General features: G+C 30.4%; 3 protein-coding genes across 3 annotated transcripts; 1 reads left to right on the top strand and 2 right to left on the bottom strand.

The window, feature by feature from the left end:
* Nucleotides 1-28: 28 nt before the first annotated feature.
* On the bottom strand, nucleotides 29-7,011 carry Nos (Nitric oxide synthase). Its single transcript, XM_018537132.1, has 14 exons — nucleotides 6,893-7,011; nucleotides 5,948-6,084; nucleotides 5,701-5,863; nucleotides 5,482-5,573; nucleotides 5,104-5,248; nucleotides 4,775-4,914; nucleotides 2,749-4,358; nucleotides 2,499-2,668; nucleotides 1,917-2,127; nucleotides 1,707-1,794; nucleotides 1,501-1,625; nucleotides 1,232-1,377; nucleotides 486-677; nucleotides 29-379 (listed from the first exon to the last, which is right to left on the bottom strand). The coding sequence occupies exons 1-14, from the start codon at nucleotides 6,995-6,997 to the stop codon at nucleotides 272-274; spliced, it is 3,432 nt and encodes a 1,143-aa protein (XP_018392634.1). The 5' UTR covers nucleotides 6,998-7,011; the 3' UTR covers nucleotides 29-271.
* Nucleotides 7,012-8,579: 1,568 nt separating this feature from the next.
* On the bottom strand, nucleotides 8,580-11,804 carry Gk1 (Glycerol kinase 1). Its single transcript, XM_018537031.1, has 9 exons — nucleotides 11,576-11,804; nucleotides 11,255-11,513; nucleotides 10,453-10,676; nucleotides 10,164-10,370; nucleotides 9,742-9,852; nucleotides 9,330-9,583; nucleotides 9,028-9,233; nucleotides 8,797-8,928; nucleotides 8,580-8,691 (listed from the first exon to the last, which is right to left on the bottom strand). The coding sequence occupies exons 1-9, from the start codon at nucleotides 11,648-11,650 to the stop codon at nucleotides 8,606-8,608; spliced, it is 1,554 nt and encodes a 517-aa protein (XP_018392533.1). The 5' UTR covers nucleotides 11,651-11,804; the 3' UTR covers nucleotides 8,580-8,605.
* Nucleotides 11,805-13,651: 1,847 nt separating this feature from the next.
* On the top strand, nucleotides 13,652-15,267 carry LOC108771729 (NECAP-like protein CG9132). Its single transcript, XM_018537091.1, has 3 exons — nucleotides 13,652-13,850; nucleotides 14,206-14,602; nucleotides 14,995-15,267. The coding sequence occupies exons 1-3, from the start codon at nucleotides 13,765-13,767 to the stop codon at nucleotides 15,265-15,267; spliced, it is 756 nt and encodes a 251-aa protein (XP_018392593.1). The 5' UTR covers nucleotides 13,652-13,764.
* Nucleotides 15,268-18,536: the final 3,269 nt, after the last annotated feature.

The raw sequence follows: 18,536 nt of genomic DNA, 5'->3' as shown, positions 1-18,536 counted from the left end.
CAGGTAGAATAAGCTCTGTATACTTATGTATTATGTACTACGTGCAGCGAACATGTATTCAGTGTGATATTTCTTACGAGACCAGGGATAAGCGGATCCACATGAAATAGCAGATAAAATGTCCTAGAAATCAAAAGATTAGTCAAGCAACACTTGTAAATAAAACAGATTTCCCATATAGAACTATATATTATATGCAGTAATCATTAATTTGCAATAGCAATCCTTCAAACGAAAATTATTCGGGCTGTTCTTTATCAGTTCAATATTTTCACGGTTCGGCGGCCATCCGGATTCTAGCGGTCTCGCGCGATCGATTATGTACCTCAGCGGTGCGTAATGTTATACCGAATATGTCTTCATGATAACGATTTTCATCCTAAAAGAATCATACAGTCCGAATCAATTTAAGTGCACAGCAGTATATATTTGCTGTTGCATAAATAAATCATAAGCAACAAGAAAATAATATGCAAAAGACATACTCTTAGTGATAACATATATGCTTCAACTTCTTTGTCCGTCATTTGGCTATGCGTTTGTATTATCTGTTTTAAGGTCTGATAAACATCTTCCGCCATCGTGCAATCCCCGCAAACATAGAAATGACCACGATCATATACCACCATCTTGTAAATTTGAGACGCTTCTGATTGGATCAAATCTTGCACATACGTCTAATATTTATATAAAATTCAAACTTCATTTCATCTTTTATATATACATATATGTAACATTTCTATGAGTAATATTTACATCTCTCTACAAATCTCTTTTCTGACCATAGAGAGAGAGAAAGAGAAATCTATAAAATAATATATATATTAAACAAATAAAAAATAAAGCAGTTGTGGGAGTCAATGCTGAAGTAAATGTGCAATTATAAAAAAATAAGATTTATTTAAATAGTACAAATGTTGTGTCGAATGTTTTAGTTCCGTATTTGAGCCATTTTCAGAGAATATAATAATATAATAATAATTGTAAAAGTTAAAAAAATATATAATATCGTATGTTTGAGTGTATTCTTCTTGCACGTGTCGTGGTCCATGAGAAAAGCAAATAATGATTTGTTCGACACGGTCGACATAACATTTACATTGTTCAAATAAATTAATCTTATTTTTTTATAATTGCGTATTGACTTCAGCGTTGACTTCCATGACTCTTAATTTTTTTTCTTTGTTTAATTGACGGGATTCCGAGATTTTTAATTTATACATATTAATACCTTCTTAAGACCAGGTTCTCGAGACAATGCTAAAAACACCTTGTCCAAAACACCAGTCTCCAACATTTCTTTCTTTTCTTGTCTATATAGATCCAAATTTCTTTGACGGCAACCAAAGAAAAGCCAAATCTTGCCAAATTTTTGATCTGCACACAAAAATATCATAAATTTACATAATGCTAATAGTATCTACTATAAGGAATTTTTTTTATAAAGTTTATAATTATATAAAATTTTAAAAAGATATCTAATAATGAAAACATCCATACTTTGCTGAAGTTTTATCTGAGCAAATCGATGATGCCAGAAACCTCGGAAAGGAGCGATTCCAGTACCTGGTCCCACCAATATCACTGGTGCCTCAGTTTCCGTTGGCATATAAAAGTTTGGCGCACTTAAACATTAATGATTGTACTCAACGTAAGATCTTTATGTTCAATTGAGTGATGTTTAATACAAAATTAATATTTCTCACCTCCGCACAAACACATACAGCAATTCTCCTTCAGATAATTGCCGCAGATAATTGGAGCACACACCAAAATGTACTGGTCCAGAACCGTCTAGAACAAATTTGTTAAATAATCAAAAGGTATTAGTTTACTATTAAATTGAATATATATTATAAATAGAATTACAGAATAAATTATAAATAGAATTCTTTGGAAAAAGGAAAGGTTTATACTTTGCGTTTGATATTGCACCACTGCAACTGTCAGGTGTATTTGCCCTCGATGCACTTGAGGAGACGATGAGATGCTGTAGAATCTTGGTTGTAAGGGTGTTAGATGAAGCAGTAGTAATGGGGCATATGGAGTCACGGATGGAAATTCATCCAAAACTTCGGCTAAATTAGGAAACTTCCAATGTCTCCAATCCTCGTAAGCCGCTGGATCCTATTCAAAGAAACTTTCAAGTATGGATTTCGATGTATTTTTTTTTTGCAAATTATTATGTTTAATGTCGCTGTATGTATTTAATAAATTGCGTTAAGAAAACTTGTACAAATTTTTAAATATATTTTTATTTTTAGATTGATTTTTAATATTTTTTAAATCTCCAATCTTGAGTTTTTATTATCAAAATTAAATATTTTTTAAATTCATAACATTAAATTAAGAATTGTAATATGAAGAAAGATTAATATATTAAAAATTTCTTTTCATTTTTTAAATATTTTTGGCTTAAAACTTTAAATTTTCATTAACTATTTCCAAATTCTGTTACTTCTCAAGAAACAGCTACATTTATACATTTACATATTTACAGAGGCCAGAAGATCAAGCTGCGCTCGTTCTTTTGCGTTCGTAGCTATCGAGGCGAAATATCTTAACAGATTTGGCGTAGGTGGTGTTGTGATATCCAAAAATCGAGTTAATAGCATCCTGAAGGAATTTGGTAAATATCTGTCATGAGGTATCCATGTTTTTACAATTCCTGAAAAAAAAGCCTCCATTATTATTTACTTGTAAAAAAAGAGAAAGAGAGGAAAAATAAAAAGGAAAATTAATATCCACCATTAGGAGTATGTGCTTGCTTCTGCATTTGCAGCTCGATCGATATATCAGCATCAAAAGTAGACTGCACACGTTGTAAGATTCTCTGTACGAGGTCTACTCGATTGCACGCAAATACACCTAAGTGATCCCCGGGTTTATAAGAAATATCCATGCCCACTATGTCATCCAGTTCCAGAAGCAATGTTATTCCACTGGACTCATCGCCACTCAAATTGGTCCTTCGAAGTAAATTGCACATCGTCACATTTCTATTATGGCATTTGCTTAATGCTTTGGCCATCGGTTGAGGATCGGCTTCTACAAAACGAACTGTGGCTGCAGACAACGCTTCGGAACCCAGAGACAAGGCTACCTCCAATAATGTATCGTCGTCGTCCAAACAAAATGTTTCGCATGCAATTGCGAAGATATCAGCTGCCCATTTCCGAAAGGTCTGCTCTTGTCCACACATCTCGTCACCTTGGGCTAAACGTGCTAATCGCTCTCCGCCCAGCTCGCCTAACAAGTTGTCAACGTAGCGGCCAAATGCGCAAAAGTTTGGATACGCAGACGATCCTAGTGCAAACACAGCGAATCGAACATTGCTGAGAGGTCCAAAAGTATCCTCGGTTTGCGAGTCCGTCGTAGAACCACGCAAGGAATCTAGACGATCCAATTTCTTCGATCCACTTACTTCCGTTTGGCTGTTAGCTTTAATAAATGACTTCGAGGTCGCCAAACTTATTTTATTCTCGCTGTTTATATAAGCGTCGTTCATTTTCATTGCGTACAAATTTTGCGCAAAAACTTCTCCGTTTTCCGGCGGGTCACCGTTTCCAAAAGTTGAAGTTATCACCAGCAATAAAGCTTCATGCTCTATGTTACTGATGTCATATTCTTCCATTGAAAGTACCTGGGAATGAAAAGCATGACCCAATAACTCGCCCAACTTTTCCGCATACATTTGAGATGTGCCAGTTTCCGTAGCAAACAGCACGGTCGCTTTTATTCGACGCGACAATGCTCGTCCGAATAACTTGGATGTAAATTTCACAGCTCTCGCAATCTGTTTGAAATGAAACTTTCGTCTTGGCTTTTTCGATGTTGCTTTCTTATCGCGTCCTTTCTTCCATATGTGAGTTTTCCATGCTGGGTCTTGGGCATCGTAAGAAGGTTTCAAATGATAAAGCGCCATTTCCTGATGAAATACCGGCGTAGCGGATCCAGATATTGGTGGCACGATCCATAGCCAATCTGCGGGACAACCGTTTCGAAGACGCATCTCATTTTCATAATGTTTCATGAAAGATTCTGAAGCGGTATGATGATCTACGATCGTCACGTTCTTCATTTGAAAGCTATGTAATACTGCGACGTTAGCTTCTATCATTGCTTTATCCTTCCACAATGATGTAGATGTCCTTGTGTCTAGACCCATGTTTGTCGCTATTGTCTCGAGCATGTTATATCTTTGAGCATCACATAAATCTCTGGAGCCAATCTCGGTGCTCATGTACCAGCCATTGAAAGGTGCCGCAGTGAATACTAAACCTCCGCAATCGAAAACCATTCCAGATACGGCCGGAACAGCAAACCACTTAAGGCCCAATTTTTCAAACCAATCATATCTATTATCCATAAAAAAATATATATATTAGGACTATTATTTTTGACAATTTCAAAGTTTTGAAAAAATTTAAATTCAAACAAAGTTTTTTTTAACTTCAAACCTTCGAAAGTTAAGATGTTTCGAAGCTTTGAAGCACCTTAAACTCGAAGAAATCATCAAAAGTATAACAGCTCTATTACATATATTTATCATATAACAAATATTATTATATACAACATTGCAAATTTTTTTAATTAACGCAATGAGTTTAAATAATGATATTTAAAGAACAAAAAATTATCTTGTTAAATTTAAACTATAACATAATAATTTAAATTTAATGAGATAATTTTGTGTTCTTTAAATATAATTATTTAAACTCATTGCATTAATGTACAATTTTACATAATTTCACATTATTTAACGAAAACTTACGTAGGATGACTAAGAAGTACTTCGAGTACCAAGTCGCTGGGAATGTCAAAATAATCTGGATCGTGTCCATTAGCAGACAAGACCAATGGTAGTATGTCAAATCTGGTTCGTGCACCTTTCCATCCTAATTTCATGCAAACCTATTAAAAAGAAAGTAGTGGATTTATTAAATTATTTTCGAAATGTATGCATTCTTTCTTTATAGAGAATTTTTTCAAAAAGTTAAGCAATTTTTCGGTAATATAAATAATTAATAAAAATATTTTGGTAATATAAATAATTAAAAGAAAATATTCATAAATATACATAAAATTTTATAATATTCTGACCTCTGTGAATTCTACGTTTGCAGGATCACCAAGAATGGTACCATCTGCAGGATTTTTGTATCCTGCATAATTGAGCAGTTGATTATTCCATACTCTGTAATCGTGTTTTCCATCAGTGCGCTGCGGAAATATTGTTATCGCGGATCTGAAAATTATGCATAATAAATAATCAGATATATATTATACGCGTAAGTGCATCTGGCAAATTTTTGAAATAATTTTGAGCTCTTTGTAATTTAAATCTCTACGTCAATCTTTACAATTTTATTAACAGTATAAACACAGAAGGAATAAATCTATTCTAATTTAGTATTTACATATCTTTAAATAATGAAAAGTTGGAAAAAAACATAAATCTCATATATAAAAATGCTTCACCTGATATTTCCTTTATTTGTACTGTACTTGATATGATTACATAAAGCCTCAAACATGCCACTCGTAGTTGTAACATAACGGCAATCAAAAACCTATAAATGCATTCATTTTATTAACAATTCAATTTACAGATACAATTTTTCATATACACATTATACATAATTAATAATATATATAATGTATGAAAACTATTGTTCTTTTTTCGTGAAGGTAAGATACCTGTAGCTTTGACCACTGAATGCGACCAATGCATCTCGCAGCATTTCGCCAAGCTAACTTTGCGCCGAAAACCAATTCTGTTTCCGTTAACTGATATGTACCAGTGGAAATCACTTCTCTCTGCACACTCTCCAAACGTACGCGATGAGCATCGCTATTTAATCTATTTTAATCAAACGTGAAGAATAGCTTAAGATTTATTAGAATTTCAAGAAATATATATGAATATAACTAGCAATTTTTGTACCTTCTAATAGAAGTAAAATATTGCTCCAAAAAGTCATTAGCATGAAGCAAGATTTCCTCTTTCGTTCGTGGCTCCGTACCATGAGTCGGTAGCTGCATTATGCTACCAAGACAGGCTTGGCCCGTACAAAGTATTTTCTAGAAATTTATTTTATATTCTAATTTCTTATTTACTGTATTTCTTCTTTATTTTTGTATTTATGTATACATTAAAATATTGACGAAAAAAAGAGAAAGAGAGAATACACAATAAAAGATTTTCAGAATAATATCTGTTATTTTAATAATGTGGAAAAGAGCTTTATTTAAAAAATCGGTTTGGAAAATTGGATAAAAAAAATAATACCACACACATCCATTATTTTTATATTTAATTTTTAATTACACACACACACACACACACACAATATACATCGCATTTAATGTATACACACACACACACACACACACACACACACACACACACACACAATATACATCGCATTTAATGTATTATAAGTGTCTATCAAAATATTATTATATTATTTAAAAAATATATAAAAGTAATTAAAAAATTATGAAACAAATTACATATAAAATATTAACATACTATTTTTATGTAGAATAAATTCCTTTTTTTGTATTATATTGTTATTATATTAATTATTAAAATAAATTTATACACATTTATGTCTGCATAAGAAAACTGTAAAATTAATACACAAAAAAAGACTACTATTTTTTTTAATTTTCAACGAAAAGTTAAATTTTTTTGGAGAGACATAACACTTTATAAAAAAAGATTTTTTATGTTATTTTTAATGTACTTTTTCACACAATTTCTAGTTAAAAAGTTTCATAATCGATTCTTATAATAAATAACGCGCCATGTTAATCCCTGTTAACATCCTTAATCATACATTAATGTCAATGTACAATACATATTAAAAATTGTTTTCTAAAATACCTCAGCATTTCTCACGTGCAAGGAATCAAATGCTTCTGTTTTGTCTGCGAGATTTCGGAGTTTCGTAGGCTTTTTCTGATGGGGCGTTCCGTCGTGGTCTTTCATTTTGCGTTTTACTATTTAACTGATTGACGACAAGCGCGACGATAAGGAGGAAAGGACGAGAGGACAGAGCGCGGAGATGATACAACGCAGCATCTCACGTGCCGTCATCTCACATGCGCCAGCATGCGCAACATTGATCCATTCCGCTTGTCCTCGGGACGTTTACTGGATCAATCAACAGGCAGGACTTGTGTTAAAATAAAAATTTATAACAAATTTGTAGTCTGCAAGTCATAATATTTCATGCACTTATGTTTATATTATCTCTAAATATTTAAATACAATATTAAAATAATAACAGCAATAATAATAATAACCCTGGTAAAAAAGTTGATAGAGAACGATTAAGAACGATAGCATTTCTATCAATTTGTATTGTTTTATATAAATTTATATTGTTTTCTATCGTCGACTTCGCGAACATCACGATTGATCGACTATGAATTCTATCGTATTTTATCAAATTCTATAAGATTCCTATAAGATTTGATTCAAATTAATGAATATGCGAACCAGATTCCGTATTTAAAATGATAAGATTTTTCTATCGTTCTCTATCAACTTTTTTTATCCGGGAATAAGATAATACATAGGATAACAGATAATACATAAAATAATAATCTTTGATAATACTTATGTATTATATAGAATTATTTATATAATAATGAGTAAAAATGACATATAAATAGATAACAATAAATATATTATGTAAAATAAATTTATCAAAATCAGAATATTATATTCTCAATGTAGATATCATATATCTAAACTCTCTATAAACCTATTATATTCTAAAGAAGAATATTTTAGAGTTAAAAAAGTGTCAGTTAAAGAAGATACATTACAATGTAAAATTTTTTTCTCAAGATTATTATTTTTGGAATTTAACCTTTTTGATCTGTTTAAATTTACTGTACGTCCTAGTACTTCTTATTATATCATTTGGATTCATATAATTAAGATCCAAAAAAAATTCCCAAAAGCAAGATCTTAGATTAACAGTCATCAAATACTATCAATAGAAAGTTTTTAAAGAAAATAATAGTAAGAAAATAAATTATATTTTGGGTCAAATAAATCCAAATAAACCAGTAAAGTCAAAGTCAACTTGATTCTTTTAATATATAAAATACTATTTTATTTCTCACATTTTATAGCTAGCACTACATAAACTATATTATTTAATAAGAACACATAAGCTTAATGTTTCTATATTAAATTATTAAATTCTTCTTTGCATCTACTAGCAAGATAAATTAAAAAAAATGTTAATGTTCTATTACTATTTTATGCACAGAATAAAACTTAAAAAAATTACTATTCTCAATGTATCTCGTTAATATGTTTTATCAAAGTAACAAAGTATATGCATATATATTTTTGAACTTTATTTATGACACTCATCTTATTATGAAGAATGCATAAAAGTAGAAAACAGAAAATAAACGCGGAAGAGATAAAGCGGGAAACGAAATATATTTTATTAAATGCTGTAAGTATAAAATATATCAGAACTTTTATAATTTTATAATATACAATATATCGTATATACATTATAACATAAATATCCATTTTATCCGGTATAAAACTATATCTACACATACGATTTTAATTATTTATTGGAGTTGTAGAACAATCCCACTTCATAGATCTTTCAACAGCCATTTTCCACTTAGAATATCGAAGATCTCTCTCTAAAATAAAAACAAAAAGTTTATATATTATTATTTAGTTTTTTTTATTCTTTTTAACTTTATATTATATTACTGTGTGACATATATAATGAAATATATATTTACCATTTTCACTAATCTGAGCTGAAAATTTGGTTACTTGAGATGCATCCACTTCATTTATATCAATTAAACCTGCACCAATGCCAGCTAGAATAGCGGCACCTAATGCTGTCGTTTCAACCATGTTTGGTCTCACTATTTACAATATATATACATATATAATTAGTTAAAAAATTATTTAATTATAAAGTTAAAAGAGATTTTGTATAATATTATGACATGTTGTTTACTTACCAACAGTTATTCCAGTTAAATCTGCTTGTAATTGCATTAACAAATCGTTCACAGTCATACCACCATCAACTTGCAAAGTTGTGAGATTTGTACCAGAATCTTTTTCCATTGCTTCTAATATGTCTCTCGTTTGAAAGCAAACTGCTTCTAATGCTGCTCGTATAATATGATATTGTTGCGTATCCTCAGTAATACCACAGATCACTCTATTAAATTGTGCAAATAATATGACGATGTTCGATTAAAAAGAAGTCTTGACAATTTTACACATTGGTAGAAAGAAAAATAAAAAAGTATAATACCCGCGCGCATCTTGTTGCCAATAGGGTGCATACAGTCCCGAAAAGGCCGGTACAAAATACACGTCGCCAGAACATCTTACACGCTCTGCCATATCTTGCGTTTGTGTGATATTACTGATAAGTTGTATATTATCTCGCAGCCAAGATAAAGCGGCTCCAGCAACAGCAACGGATCCCTCTAATGCATAAACAGGTGGGGATCGTGCAATTTTATAAGCAACCGTAGTTATCAATCCTTGTGTTGAATCAACTTTCTACAAAAGAACATTCTTGTATCTTTAATTATATTCTAAACCTTGTTTTTGATAAAAAAAACTATATGTTTTACAGTATACAAATAATTTTATATTTTAGCGAAATTTGTATTTTTAATTTTATTTTTTGCATTACATATCTGATCTGTTATACATACTGTATTTCCTGTATTGTAAAGCAAAAAACATCCTGTCCCATATGTAGCTTTTGCTTGACCAGGTTTCAAACATAACTGACCAAGGAGAGCTCCTTGCTGATCTCCAACACACTGAAGGAAATGAAAAATTCTATATGTACAATTTGCTTTTTTTATTTTCTCTCAAATTCTAAACATTGTACAATCTTAATAAATTTATCATAAAATGCTCTATAACACTTTGATAATACAATACAATTTCATTAAAAAAATGATAGTGAAAATAATAATTACAACTGTAAATTACTATATTAGCGACATAAAAGAATTCTTGTCTAGAAAAGTCTATTTCTACCAAAAGAGAGAAAAGTTCAATAAAAAAAATTACATAATCTTATTTAAATGAATAATACACAAAAAATATCCTAGATGTATATACTTACACCTGCTATGGGTATGCCTCTGAGAATTTCAAGGTTTGAAATAGAACCATAAATCTCTGCACTGGATCGTATTTCGGGAAGAATGTGTTGTGGAATGCCAAAGAAACGACATAATAAAGGATCCCATTTCAGTGTATCAATATTCATCAACATTGTGCGAGATGCATTTGATACATCCGTAACGTGCAACTGTCCCTTTGTAAGATTCTGAATATAAGAAACATTCAATAATGATATAAAATTTTTCTACCTTTGCTTTTTATGAATGCATTTTAATAAGTTTATTTACCCAAATGAGCCATGTATCAACTGTTCCAAAAGCACATTTCTGTGCATCTATTGCTTGTTTCACACATGAAATATTATCTATCAACCAGCGTAACTTGAGTGCGCTAAAATAGGGTGACATCGGTAAGCCACATAGTGGTTTCAAGTAATTCTTATTTCTTGTCTTGTTAGGGATATTATCTAATACGTCTTCTAGAGTTGTAGTTGTTCTCATATCATGCCATACTGCAAAGAGAGTTAGTAAATTTTAACTCTATATAAAGTACTGAATTTTCTATATTAAAATCTACATTAAATCTTTTAGCAAGCTATATTAAACCATTAGATATAATATATCGATTTAGCAAAGAATATGTTATTGTAGCGCATAAAATAAAAGGTTTTATATAGTACTGTATATTGGATTGGTAAAAAAGTCCATTTACGTGTGTATATATATATATATATATAAAATTATAGAAATATAAAAAAAACCGATTATATGTATAGGTAAAGTTTCAAGCTTTCATAATAGGTAGTTGAAAATTTTTCGCAATTTTTTTAAACACATGAAACACTCACAAAATAAAAAGAAAAATTTTCATCATTTTTAGTTCATAGTTTTGTATATGTAAAAATTATCAAATTCACAGCAACTTAAAAAATATAGTAACCTTTTGAAAGTAGAAATTTTAAGCTTTAAAATCTTTTTTCTTTTTAATTAAATTTCGTTCATTTTTAATAAAAATATTGTAAAATAAAAAAGACCTTTTACATATACATATGTGAAATAACTTTTTTTCTCAATCCAATATTGATTTTACCAATTGCATTGTGCAAAGGCTCGCCAGTCTCTTTATCCCACACCAATGTTGTCTCCCTTTGATTAGTAATCCCAACAGCTTTGATATCAGAGACTGATAGGCCAAGGTTTTTCATCTTTTTTACTGTCTCTTCTATACACACTATAACAGCTTGTAATATTTCTTTTGGATCTTGCTCCACCCATCCTTCTTGAGGGTATTTTTGTTTGATTTCAACCTGATGCAAAGCCACTACCTTCCTGCGTAACACGTCAAACACCTAAGCACAAAAAAATTTTTTTGAATGAACATCTCTTTATGTTAAGAATGATTGTGACTTACCAAAAATCTAGCGCTACTCGTTCCTTCATCAATAGCACCTATTAAAGGTCCGGTTTTCTTTATGTTCTCAGGCATATCGTTATTCAATCTTAACAAACTGAGCGTTTACTTTTTACGAGAAATAACATATGGTAGAATATCTAATTGAGAATCTCTATTCTCTAATCTCTAAGGATACATAACCTTTGCCACATTCTACTGCGCAACACAAACACCACAAACACATCAAATTTCCATTTCCACCTGAGTGCTCTCCGGGTTATCATGTCATCCTTGTTTAACATTCGGTAAATAATAAGGATGGAATGAGGTGATTTTGTCTATGTGGCTACACTCACGATATATATGTACAAATATTACAAATATATATGTGTGTACAAATATACATAGCGTAAAAATGATTAATTATTTATAATTAACTAAATGACTCACAAATCTTTTCAATTGTAATTAAAAACTCTTCATACGAAATATAAATGTTTTAAACTAGTAGCTCTTTTAATCGCGGGTGTATTTGAGTGGCCAAGTATACACATGAATTTGCCGCGCGGCAAAATGCAATACGGTAACCAATGAACATGTAGGTATTGTAAGGCCGTTTACATTAGGCGATTTTTGGCGTGCTTCTAGTATAGCAACCAAAAGTAAAGGCCGCAGCACAGACTTTTGCATAACGCATAAACCATATACATAAAGAATTTGATTGGTCCATTGACTCATGCATAAGAAAATGGGCCAATCAAATTCCTTATGTATATGCTTTATGTGTTATGCAAAAGTGTGTGCTGCGGCCTTAACAGCGATTAAGGTTATCTTCGTTTTCAGGGATCAGAAAACAAAGATAGCCTCAACCACGGTTGTTTTTGGTTGCTATACCAAAGGCACGCCAAAAATCGCCTATTGAAAGTAAACAATGTGATAAAGGACGCAGTACAAATTTTGCATAATGCATAAAAGTGCATTCACATGCAACCGTCAGGCGTCAAGCAGCGGAAGCAGCAACCAATCAAAATAATAGGAGCTAAAATTCCTTTATCCTCATTGGTCAAATTTTAATTTTCAATCTTCAATCTCAATCTTCAAATGCGTAGTCTGATTCCGGCTTTAAGCTTATTAGTTATTGTGTCACATTTGTCTTTGTTTAATATTCAGTAAACAATAAAGATAAAATAATATTCGGTGACCATATTCGGATAGTATTTTTGAACGAAGCTCGGCAGAGAAAGAAACTTTACAACCGTTGTAAAATTCTTTGATATAATTGGTTTTTCCCTTAAACCTATTCTACAATCGCATAAACTTCTAGGCCGGTATTCATAGGCCGGTAAGTGGCTGTAGTTGTAAGAATTGACTAATCACAGTCAAACATTTTTCGTATTTGACTGTGATTGGTTAAACAATCGTACAATTACAACCATTTACAACTGTGGTGCAAAGCTATTTTTTCTGTTGACGCAGCCAATCATATTAAAGAATCATTGAGCGCTAACCAATTAGTTTTATTTTATCTATTGAACGTAGCTAATGATTGTGCTCAAATTGATAAATCAAGTAATTTATAATAACTTATTCGTCGAATGATTGAATGTAAATATTGGTTTTTACCTGAAGATTCAATCAGTGACATTTAATAAATAATAATTATCTATAAATTATTCCTCTTTATTAATTGTTAATATTTATTTTCTTATTAGATATTTTCTTATTTAGTTATTTTCTAGTATAACATTAAATAATATTTTTTATATTTTTCTTTTTCTATTTTGTTTTTCTCCCTTTTTCTCCATTGTTAACTGACTCGCTGACCGTGACCGATAATTGTCGGAAGCAGTCGACACTGGAATCGACATTGAACGCTGATAAGGCAATTGTTAATCATTTCCCCAGTAATCACGTTCCTGTCGATGAGTCATGCTTCCTTTGGCTACGCGTAAAAAAATTAATCGGTCAGTCTATTTACGTGATTAATCTATGGACAACTCGTGGGCGGAAGAGTGGGGCAGGGAGAAATAAGAAGGGAGACAGGAGGCGTGACTCGAGATAGAGTTATCAAATCACGACTGATCGTAGCGGACATTTGTCAGGAGAGTGTGTGTAAGCGAACCTTCGAACAGTAGTTTTGCGAGGAGGGCATTTCTCGTGATTGTTTTTGCGATCGTTTCCTGTAAAGATCGTCATCGGCAAGCGCGATGGAGACGTACGAGAGCGTCCTTCTGGTGAAATCCGAAGTGTTCGTCTTCAAAATTCCACCAAGGTCGACCAACAGGGGTTATCGGTAAGCGCGAGACGCCTCTTTCAACGTGACGTTTCACTGGACTGTTCAATATGTTATCAGTGACGGATCCGTAGTTTCACGTAAAGATGATATTCGAGTTGCACGAATAAAATAAAGCTAGTGTAAAGCTCAGATAGCGCATGATATTCTGAGAATATTTTGAGGATATTTTTATTATTGCTCTCAAGCAAGAAATGAATGGAAGTTGGAACATTCTGAGTATAATCTTGTGACATTTTCAGAATATTCTCATACTCTATCCTCAAAATATCATATGCTATCTGGAAGCAAATCAATGATGTTTCCATGTTTCCGGAATTGGTGCGATGATCTCAAAATTTACAATCTGTCACAGGGCAGCTGACTGGAACCTACAGGAACCCTCCTGGACTGGACGCATGCGATTGGTGTCACAAGGCGACAGCATTACAATAAAGCTGGAAGATAAGATCACGGGTGAACTGTTTGCTAAGTGTCCTATTGAGCAATATCCTGGGATAGCGGTAGAACCAGTCACTGATTCATCTAGATACTTTGTCCTGAGGATCCAAGACGACAATGGACGGTCAGCGTTTATAGGTGTCGGCTTCTTAGACAGGTCTGATAGTTTTGATCTAAATGTTGCTCTTCAGGATCATTTTAAATGGTTAAAGAATCGGGAGCAAATTGAGAAGGAGAAGGAAAAGCCGAAACAGGAATTGGATCTCAGATTTAAGGAAGGCGAAACTATCAAGATTAACATGAAGATTACCGTAAGAATGTTTTTATGACATATGTTTTATATGTTGAGAATTTTATCAAATTTGCTGTTACAATTAAAAATGTTGATGTTTCTTTAAATTAAAATTACGAAAATATTGTCCTAAACTAATTAAAAGAGAAGATATAATAGAAGAAAATACTACAATTTGTATGTCAATAATTATATCTCTTCCATCTTTGAATAATTTTTTAGAAAAATACTCTAGTTCTGATTTTCTATTAATATCCTTTTTAATCTTTTTAGAACAGGATGTGTGATATAAATCAACATGAAAAATCAGACTTTTTAAATTAAGGACATTAAGGATTTCAATAAAATTGTTGTGCTGAATATATGCTTGGCTCAGTTTTAAAATAATTTTTGTACATATTTGTTACTTAGAAAAAGGATGGCAGCGAAGTAACTTCCAAATCCAGACAACGTACCAATCCAGCTGTAGGTTTACCGCCTCCTCCAGGTGGTGTCAAGATTGCTCCACCACCAGCAAAAACTCCTACTTCTTCACCAGCGCACAAGCCGTTACAAAATCAAAATCAAGATGTTACCAGTTCAGAGTGGGGCGAATTTGCTAGTGCTTCTCAATCAGCATCGGCATCAGCACCTGCACCTGCACCTGCACCCACAGTAGCTAATGCCAGTTGGGTGCAATTCTAATTTTTGAAATATATGTATATAATATTATACATAGATATTTTACTTTAGTATATATACACATAGTGATTTTGAAATGGATGGTCAAACTTTAGAAACATATTCCACTCATCTTTAGGATTGCTGAAAGTGAAGTTTCACAATAGTGACTATCTTAAATAGTCTTGAAGACAACTAAAATCGTTAAAAATTCTTGACGTTAATGAATATTAATAAATATCTTATTTTTAAATATTTGAACAGACTGATAATTTGTTTATTGGCTTACAGTGTTAATATATAATATCAAACAACGTGCATGCTATATAAATTTACAAAACGTTTTTTTTTAAACTCTAGGACAGTGTTTTCAAATTTGTGGTAATATATATAATCTTCTTTTTTTTAAATGGAATATAAGTCTAAAATTTAACCATTTATGCTCAAATCATTTTTGTATATTAAACTAAATGAAATAATTTATTATATATGTACACATATACATGATAGACGTATTAAGCTAGAGATATTAAGGTGATTATTGAAAGGATGTCTTTATGAATAATGGAAAGAGTCTGATGTATATTTTCCAATACTATATAGTGTGCAATGAAAATTTTAGCAACATTCGTCAGAGGGGTGATATTTTTCCAGTGAAAAAGAAGTAAAAAAACTAATATCAAACTTGTCTAAGAAAAATATTTTAAAAGATGATTCAAATTACCGATTAAAATTTATCTTTAGAGATACAATTTGTTTTCAGGAAAAATTGCGATTTATATGAAAAAAATTTACTTTACATATTAATTTACATTTATTTTTTATTCTTGAATAAATTGCCCTCTTTTCGATTGTTGTACGATTCTCCAGCACCTATATAATAGTATTGTACTTATAAATACATTCACAAAACGCATCTCAATTGCTTTTGGACATTCAGTGTATTTGGAGATAGTATAACATGATTTTTTGTATGTGTAAATGTTGATATATATCAGATGCATTTAGTGCCTTGTATAAACTAGTCCAATAAATTAGGGGCAAATTCGAGGCAGATTGCAATAGTTAATATATATGTATTAGTACTTATAGAGACACAGTATGACATTCAATTTATTCATTTTGTTTTCAATTTCTTCAAATATAATGATTTCTTTTCGGTCTAGTTTTTTGTAACCGGTACATAAAAACAATTTATTCTTTTCAGTAATATTTTAAATATTTTTTAATTTACACAGAAAGATGTTAAGAATGAATATATCGTATATTTGTATATCTGCAAATTTTGCAATATCTTTATTTTAATTAAATATTTATATAATTTGCTTCATATATGAATTGAACATTGTATAATTGCAAGATATTAGTAAGTTGAATGCCGCGTTTTTTATTAGATAAATATATATCGTTCAATATATATATTATTTATTCATTATTATGTTAATTAATACTGTTGAAATGTAGTATTAAATCCTGGAAGTCACAAACTTCCTAAAGAAGCTTTTTGTTATTTATAAATCATAATTAAATTATTTTTTTAATACATAAATTGTGACTTTTTATTTCAGACTCTTTCGATGAAAGAATTTTGCAAGGTATTCATGTATTATCAATATAATTTATAAAAATCGAACAAATACAAAAAGAGAGAATGATACTTTATCAATTAAAATTAATATTTTAATAAATTATACATTTTATAGCCAAATTTAATAACATCTAGTTAATTTTCCTAATGTTAACTTATTAGTTAACATATATTTACAGTATTTTATGTCGCATAGACATTTTTCATTGATTATTCAAGAAAGTATATAATACATATCTCCAATATAGAATAACAAAATAAGTATTTCGCCTCGACCGTTAGTTTGCAACATTTGTAAATATTGCAAGGCCTATTGTAAAAATAAGGCTCGATTTCCGTATACATTGAGTGTCCACAAAGTTATTTATTCAATTTTCACACATTTGAGCCAAGTTAAGTTTTTTATTAAAATAGCAGCAAAGTTGCATAATTACATTTTAAATTCACTCTTTTCTCTAGTTCGTTTTTCGTCTCACATGTGTTAATTGATAAATTCTTGCCGAAAAGCTTAATCAAGAGAAAAATATTCAATGATGTATACAGAAGAAGTATTTTCACATTTTTATGAATTTTCAAATATGCTTCATCCCAATCGTGATTGGGAAATTATATCTCGAATTTTACATATAAATCACGTATTAAATCTTAGATAAGATTAAAATAATTAAATTAATCTTTTGTTCAATAAATAATTAAAAAAAAAGATAAAAATTCGTGTGTTTGAATTAAAGTTTACTTTTTTTTTAATCTTTAAGAGTAGTATTCGTAAATGATTATTTTACATCTACATATCTTATAAGCATTATACAACATGTAAGTTATTATTAAAAGAATATTATACCGAAAATGTTTCAACATATGTCCGAGGAATATATGTAAAAAATTTCAACATAAAGAGAAATAATTGTCTCTTCGGAAAGATAGAGAATTCACTATACTATCTGTTCTCGTTAATTAGATCATAAATTGTACAATGTTATTTACATTATCCCATGCTAAATTTTAATGTGAAATGTAGAATAATCTTGTTAAACATATTGTTAGTGTGAATCTTGTTGAATGAATGTTTAGATGCAATTTCATATTATATATATTACTTCTTTTTATTTATAGGAATTGTCTTAAAAAGATGCGAAGTGACAGCGGAAAATAAGAATGAGTTGTAGACATGTTAGTTATCGAATTAAAGAGTTATTAGTATTTAACATGAAATGTAAAAAAAGAAAACTTTTATATCATACATAAGAAATATTCTTCGAGTAATACTAATTAAATATCTATATATATATTAAATGTTATTTTTTAAAATTAGATCGATATTAATGATTACAAACAAAATAATCAAGTAAAAACCAGATATATTTATTTCAAAAATAATCTTAAATTTCTTTAAAAATTATCAATTTCAACAAACATTTACAGTTCTGAAAATCAATAGAAGTAATGAAGTAAATGTATATTTATACGTGAATATTTAAATGACTGAATATTTTTCCAACAGAATTTTTTTTCAATAAAATAGAAATTTTTAGAATAAATGATAGAAACTTTATTGTAAAATTCTTTATATGCAGGGAATGGAAGTAACTCGTTACTTGTAACGAAGTTACAGTTACAAGTTACTTTTTTGGTAACTTTACTGGTAACTGCGTTACTTTCTTTTTTTGGTAACTGTAACGGTAACGAGTTACATTTTTTGGGTAAC

The sequence above is a fragment of the Cyphomyrmex costatus genome, unplaced genomic scaffold (genome assembly GCF_001594065.2).
Source record: "Cyphomyrmex costatus isolate MS0001 unplaced genomic scaffold, Ccosl1.0 scaffold164, whole genome shotgun sequence".
In the NCBI taxonomy this organism is placed as follows: Eukaryota; Metazoa; Arthropoda; class Insecta; order Hymenoptera; family Formicidae; genus Cyphomyrmex; species Cyphomyrmex costatus.
The sequence above is the reverse complement of the archived record's forward strand: the minus strand, read 5'-3'. Positions and strand labels throughout refer to the sequence as shown.

Coding starts and splice junctions, on each gene's coding strand:
- Nos (XM_018537132.1), bottom strand. CDS start 6,997: ATGAAAGACCACGACGGAACGCCCCATCAGAAAAAGCCTACGAAACTC. Junction 6,085..6,892: donor TGCACGTGAGAAATGCTGAG/GTATTTTAGAAA, acceptor ATAAATTTCTAG/AAAATACTTTGTACGGGCCA. Junction 1,626..1,706: donor CTGTATGTGTTTGTGCGGAG/GTGAGAAATATT, acceptor TTAATGTTTAAG/TGCGCCAAACTTTTATATGC.
- Gk1 (XM_018537031.1), bottom strand. CDS start 11,650: ATGCCTGAGAACATAAAGAAAACCGGACCTTTAATAGGTGCTATTGAT. Junction 9,234..9,329: donor TGGCAACAAGATGCGCGCGG/GTATTATACTTT, acceptor ACAATTTAATAG/AGTGATCTGTGGTATTACTG. Junction 8,692..8,796: donor AGCTCAGATTAGTGAAAATG/GTAAATATATAT, acceptor TTTTTATTTTAG/AGAGAGATCTTCGATATTCT.
- LOC108771729 (XM_018537091.1), top strand. CDS start 13,765: ATGGAGACGTACGAGAGCGTCCTTCTGGTGAAATCCGAAGTGTTCGTC. Junction 13,851..14,205: donor TCGACCAACAGGGGTTATCG/GTAAGCGCGAGA, acceptor AATCTGTCACAG/GGCAGCTGACTGGAACCTAC. Junction 14,603..14,994: donor AGATTAACATGAAGATTACC/GTAAGAATGTTT, acceptor TTTGTTACTTAG/AAAAAGGATGGCAGCGAAGT.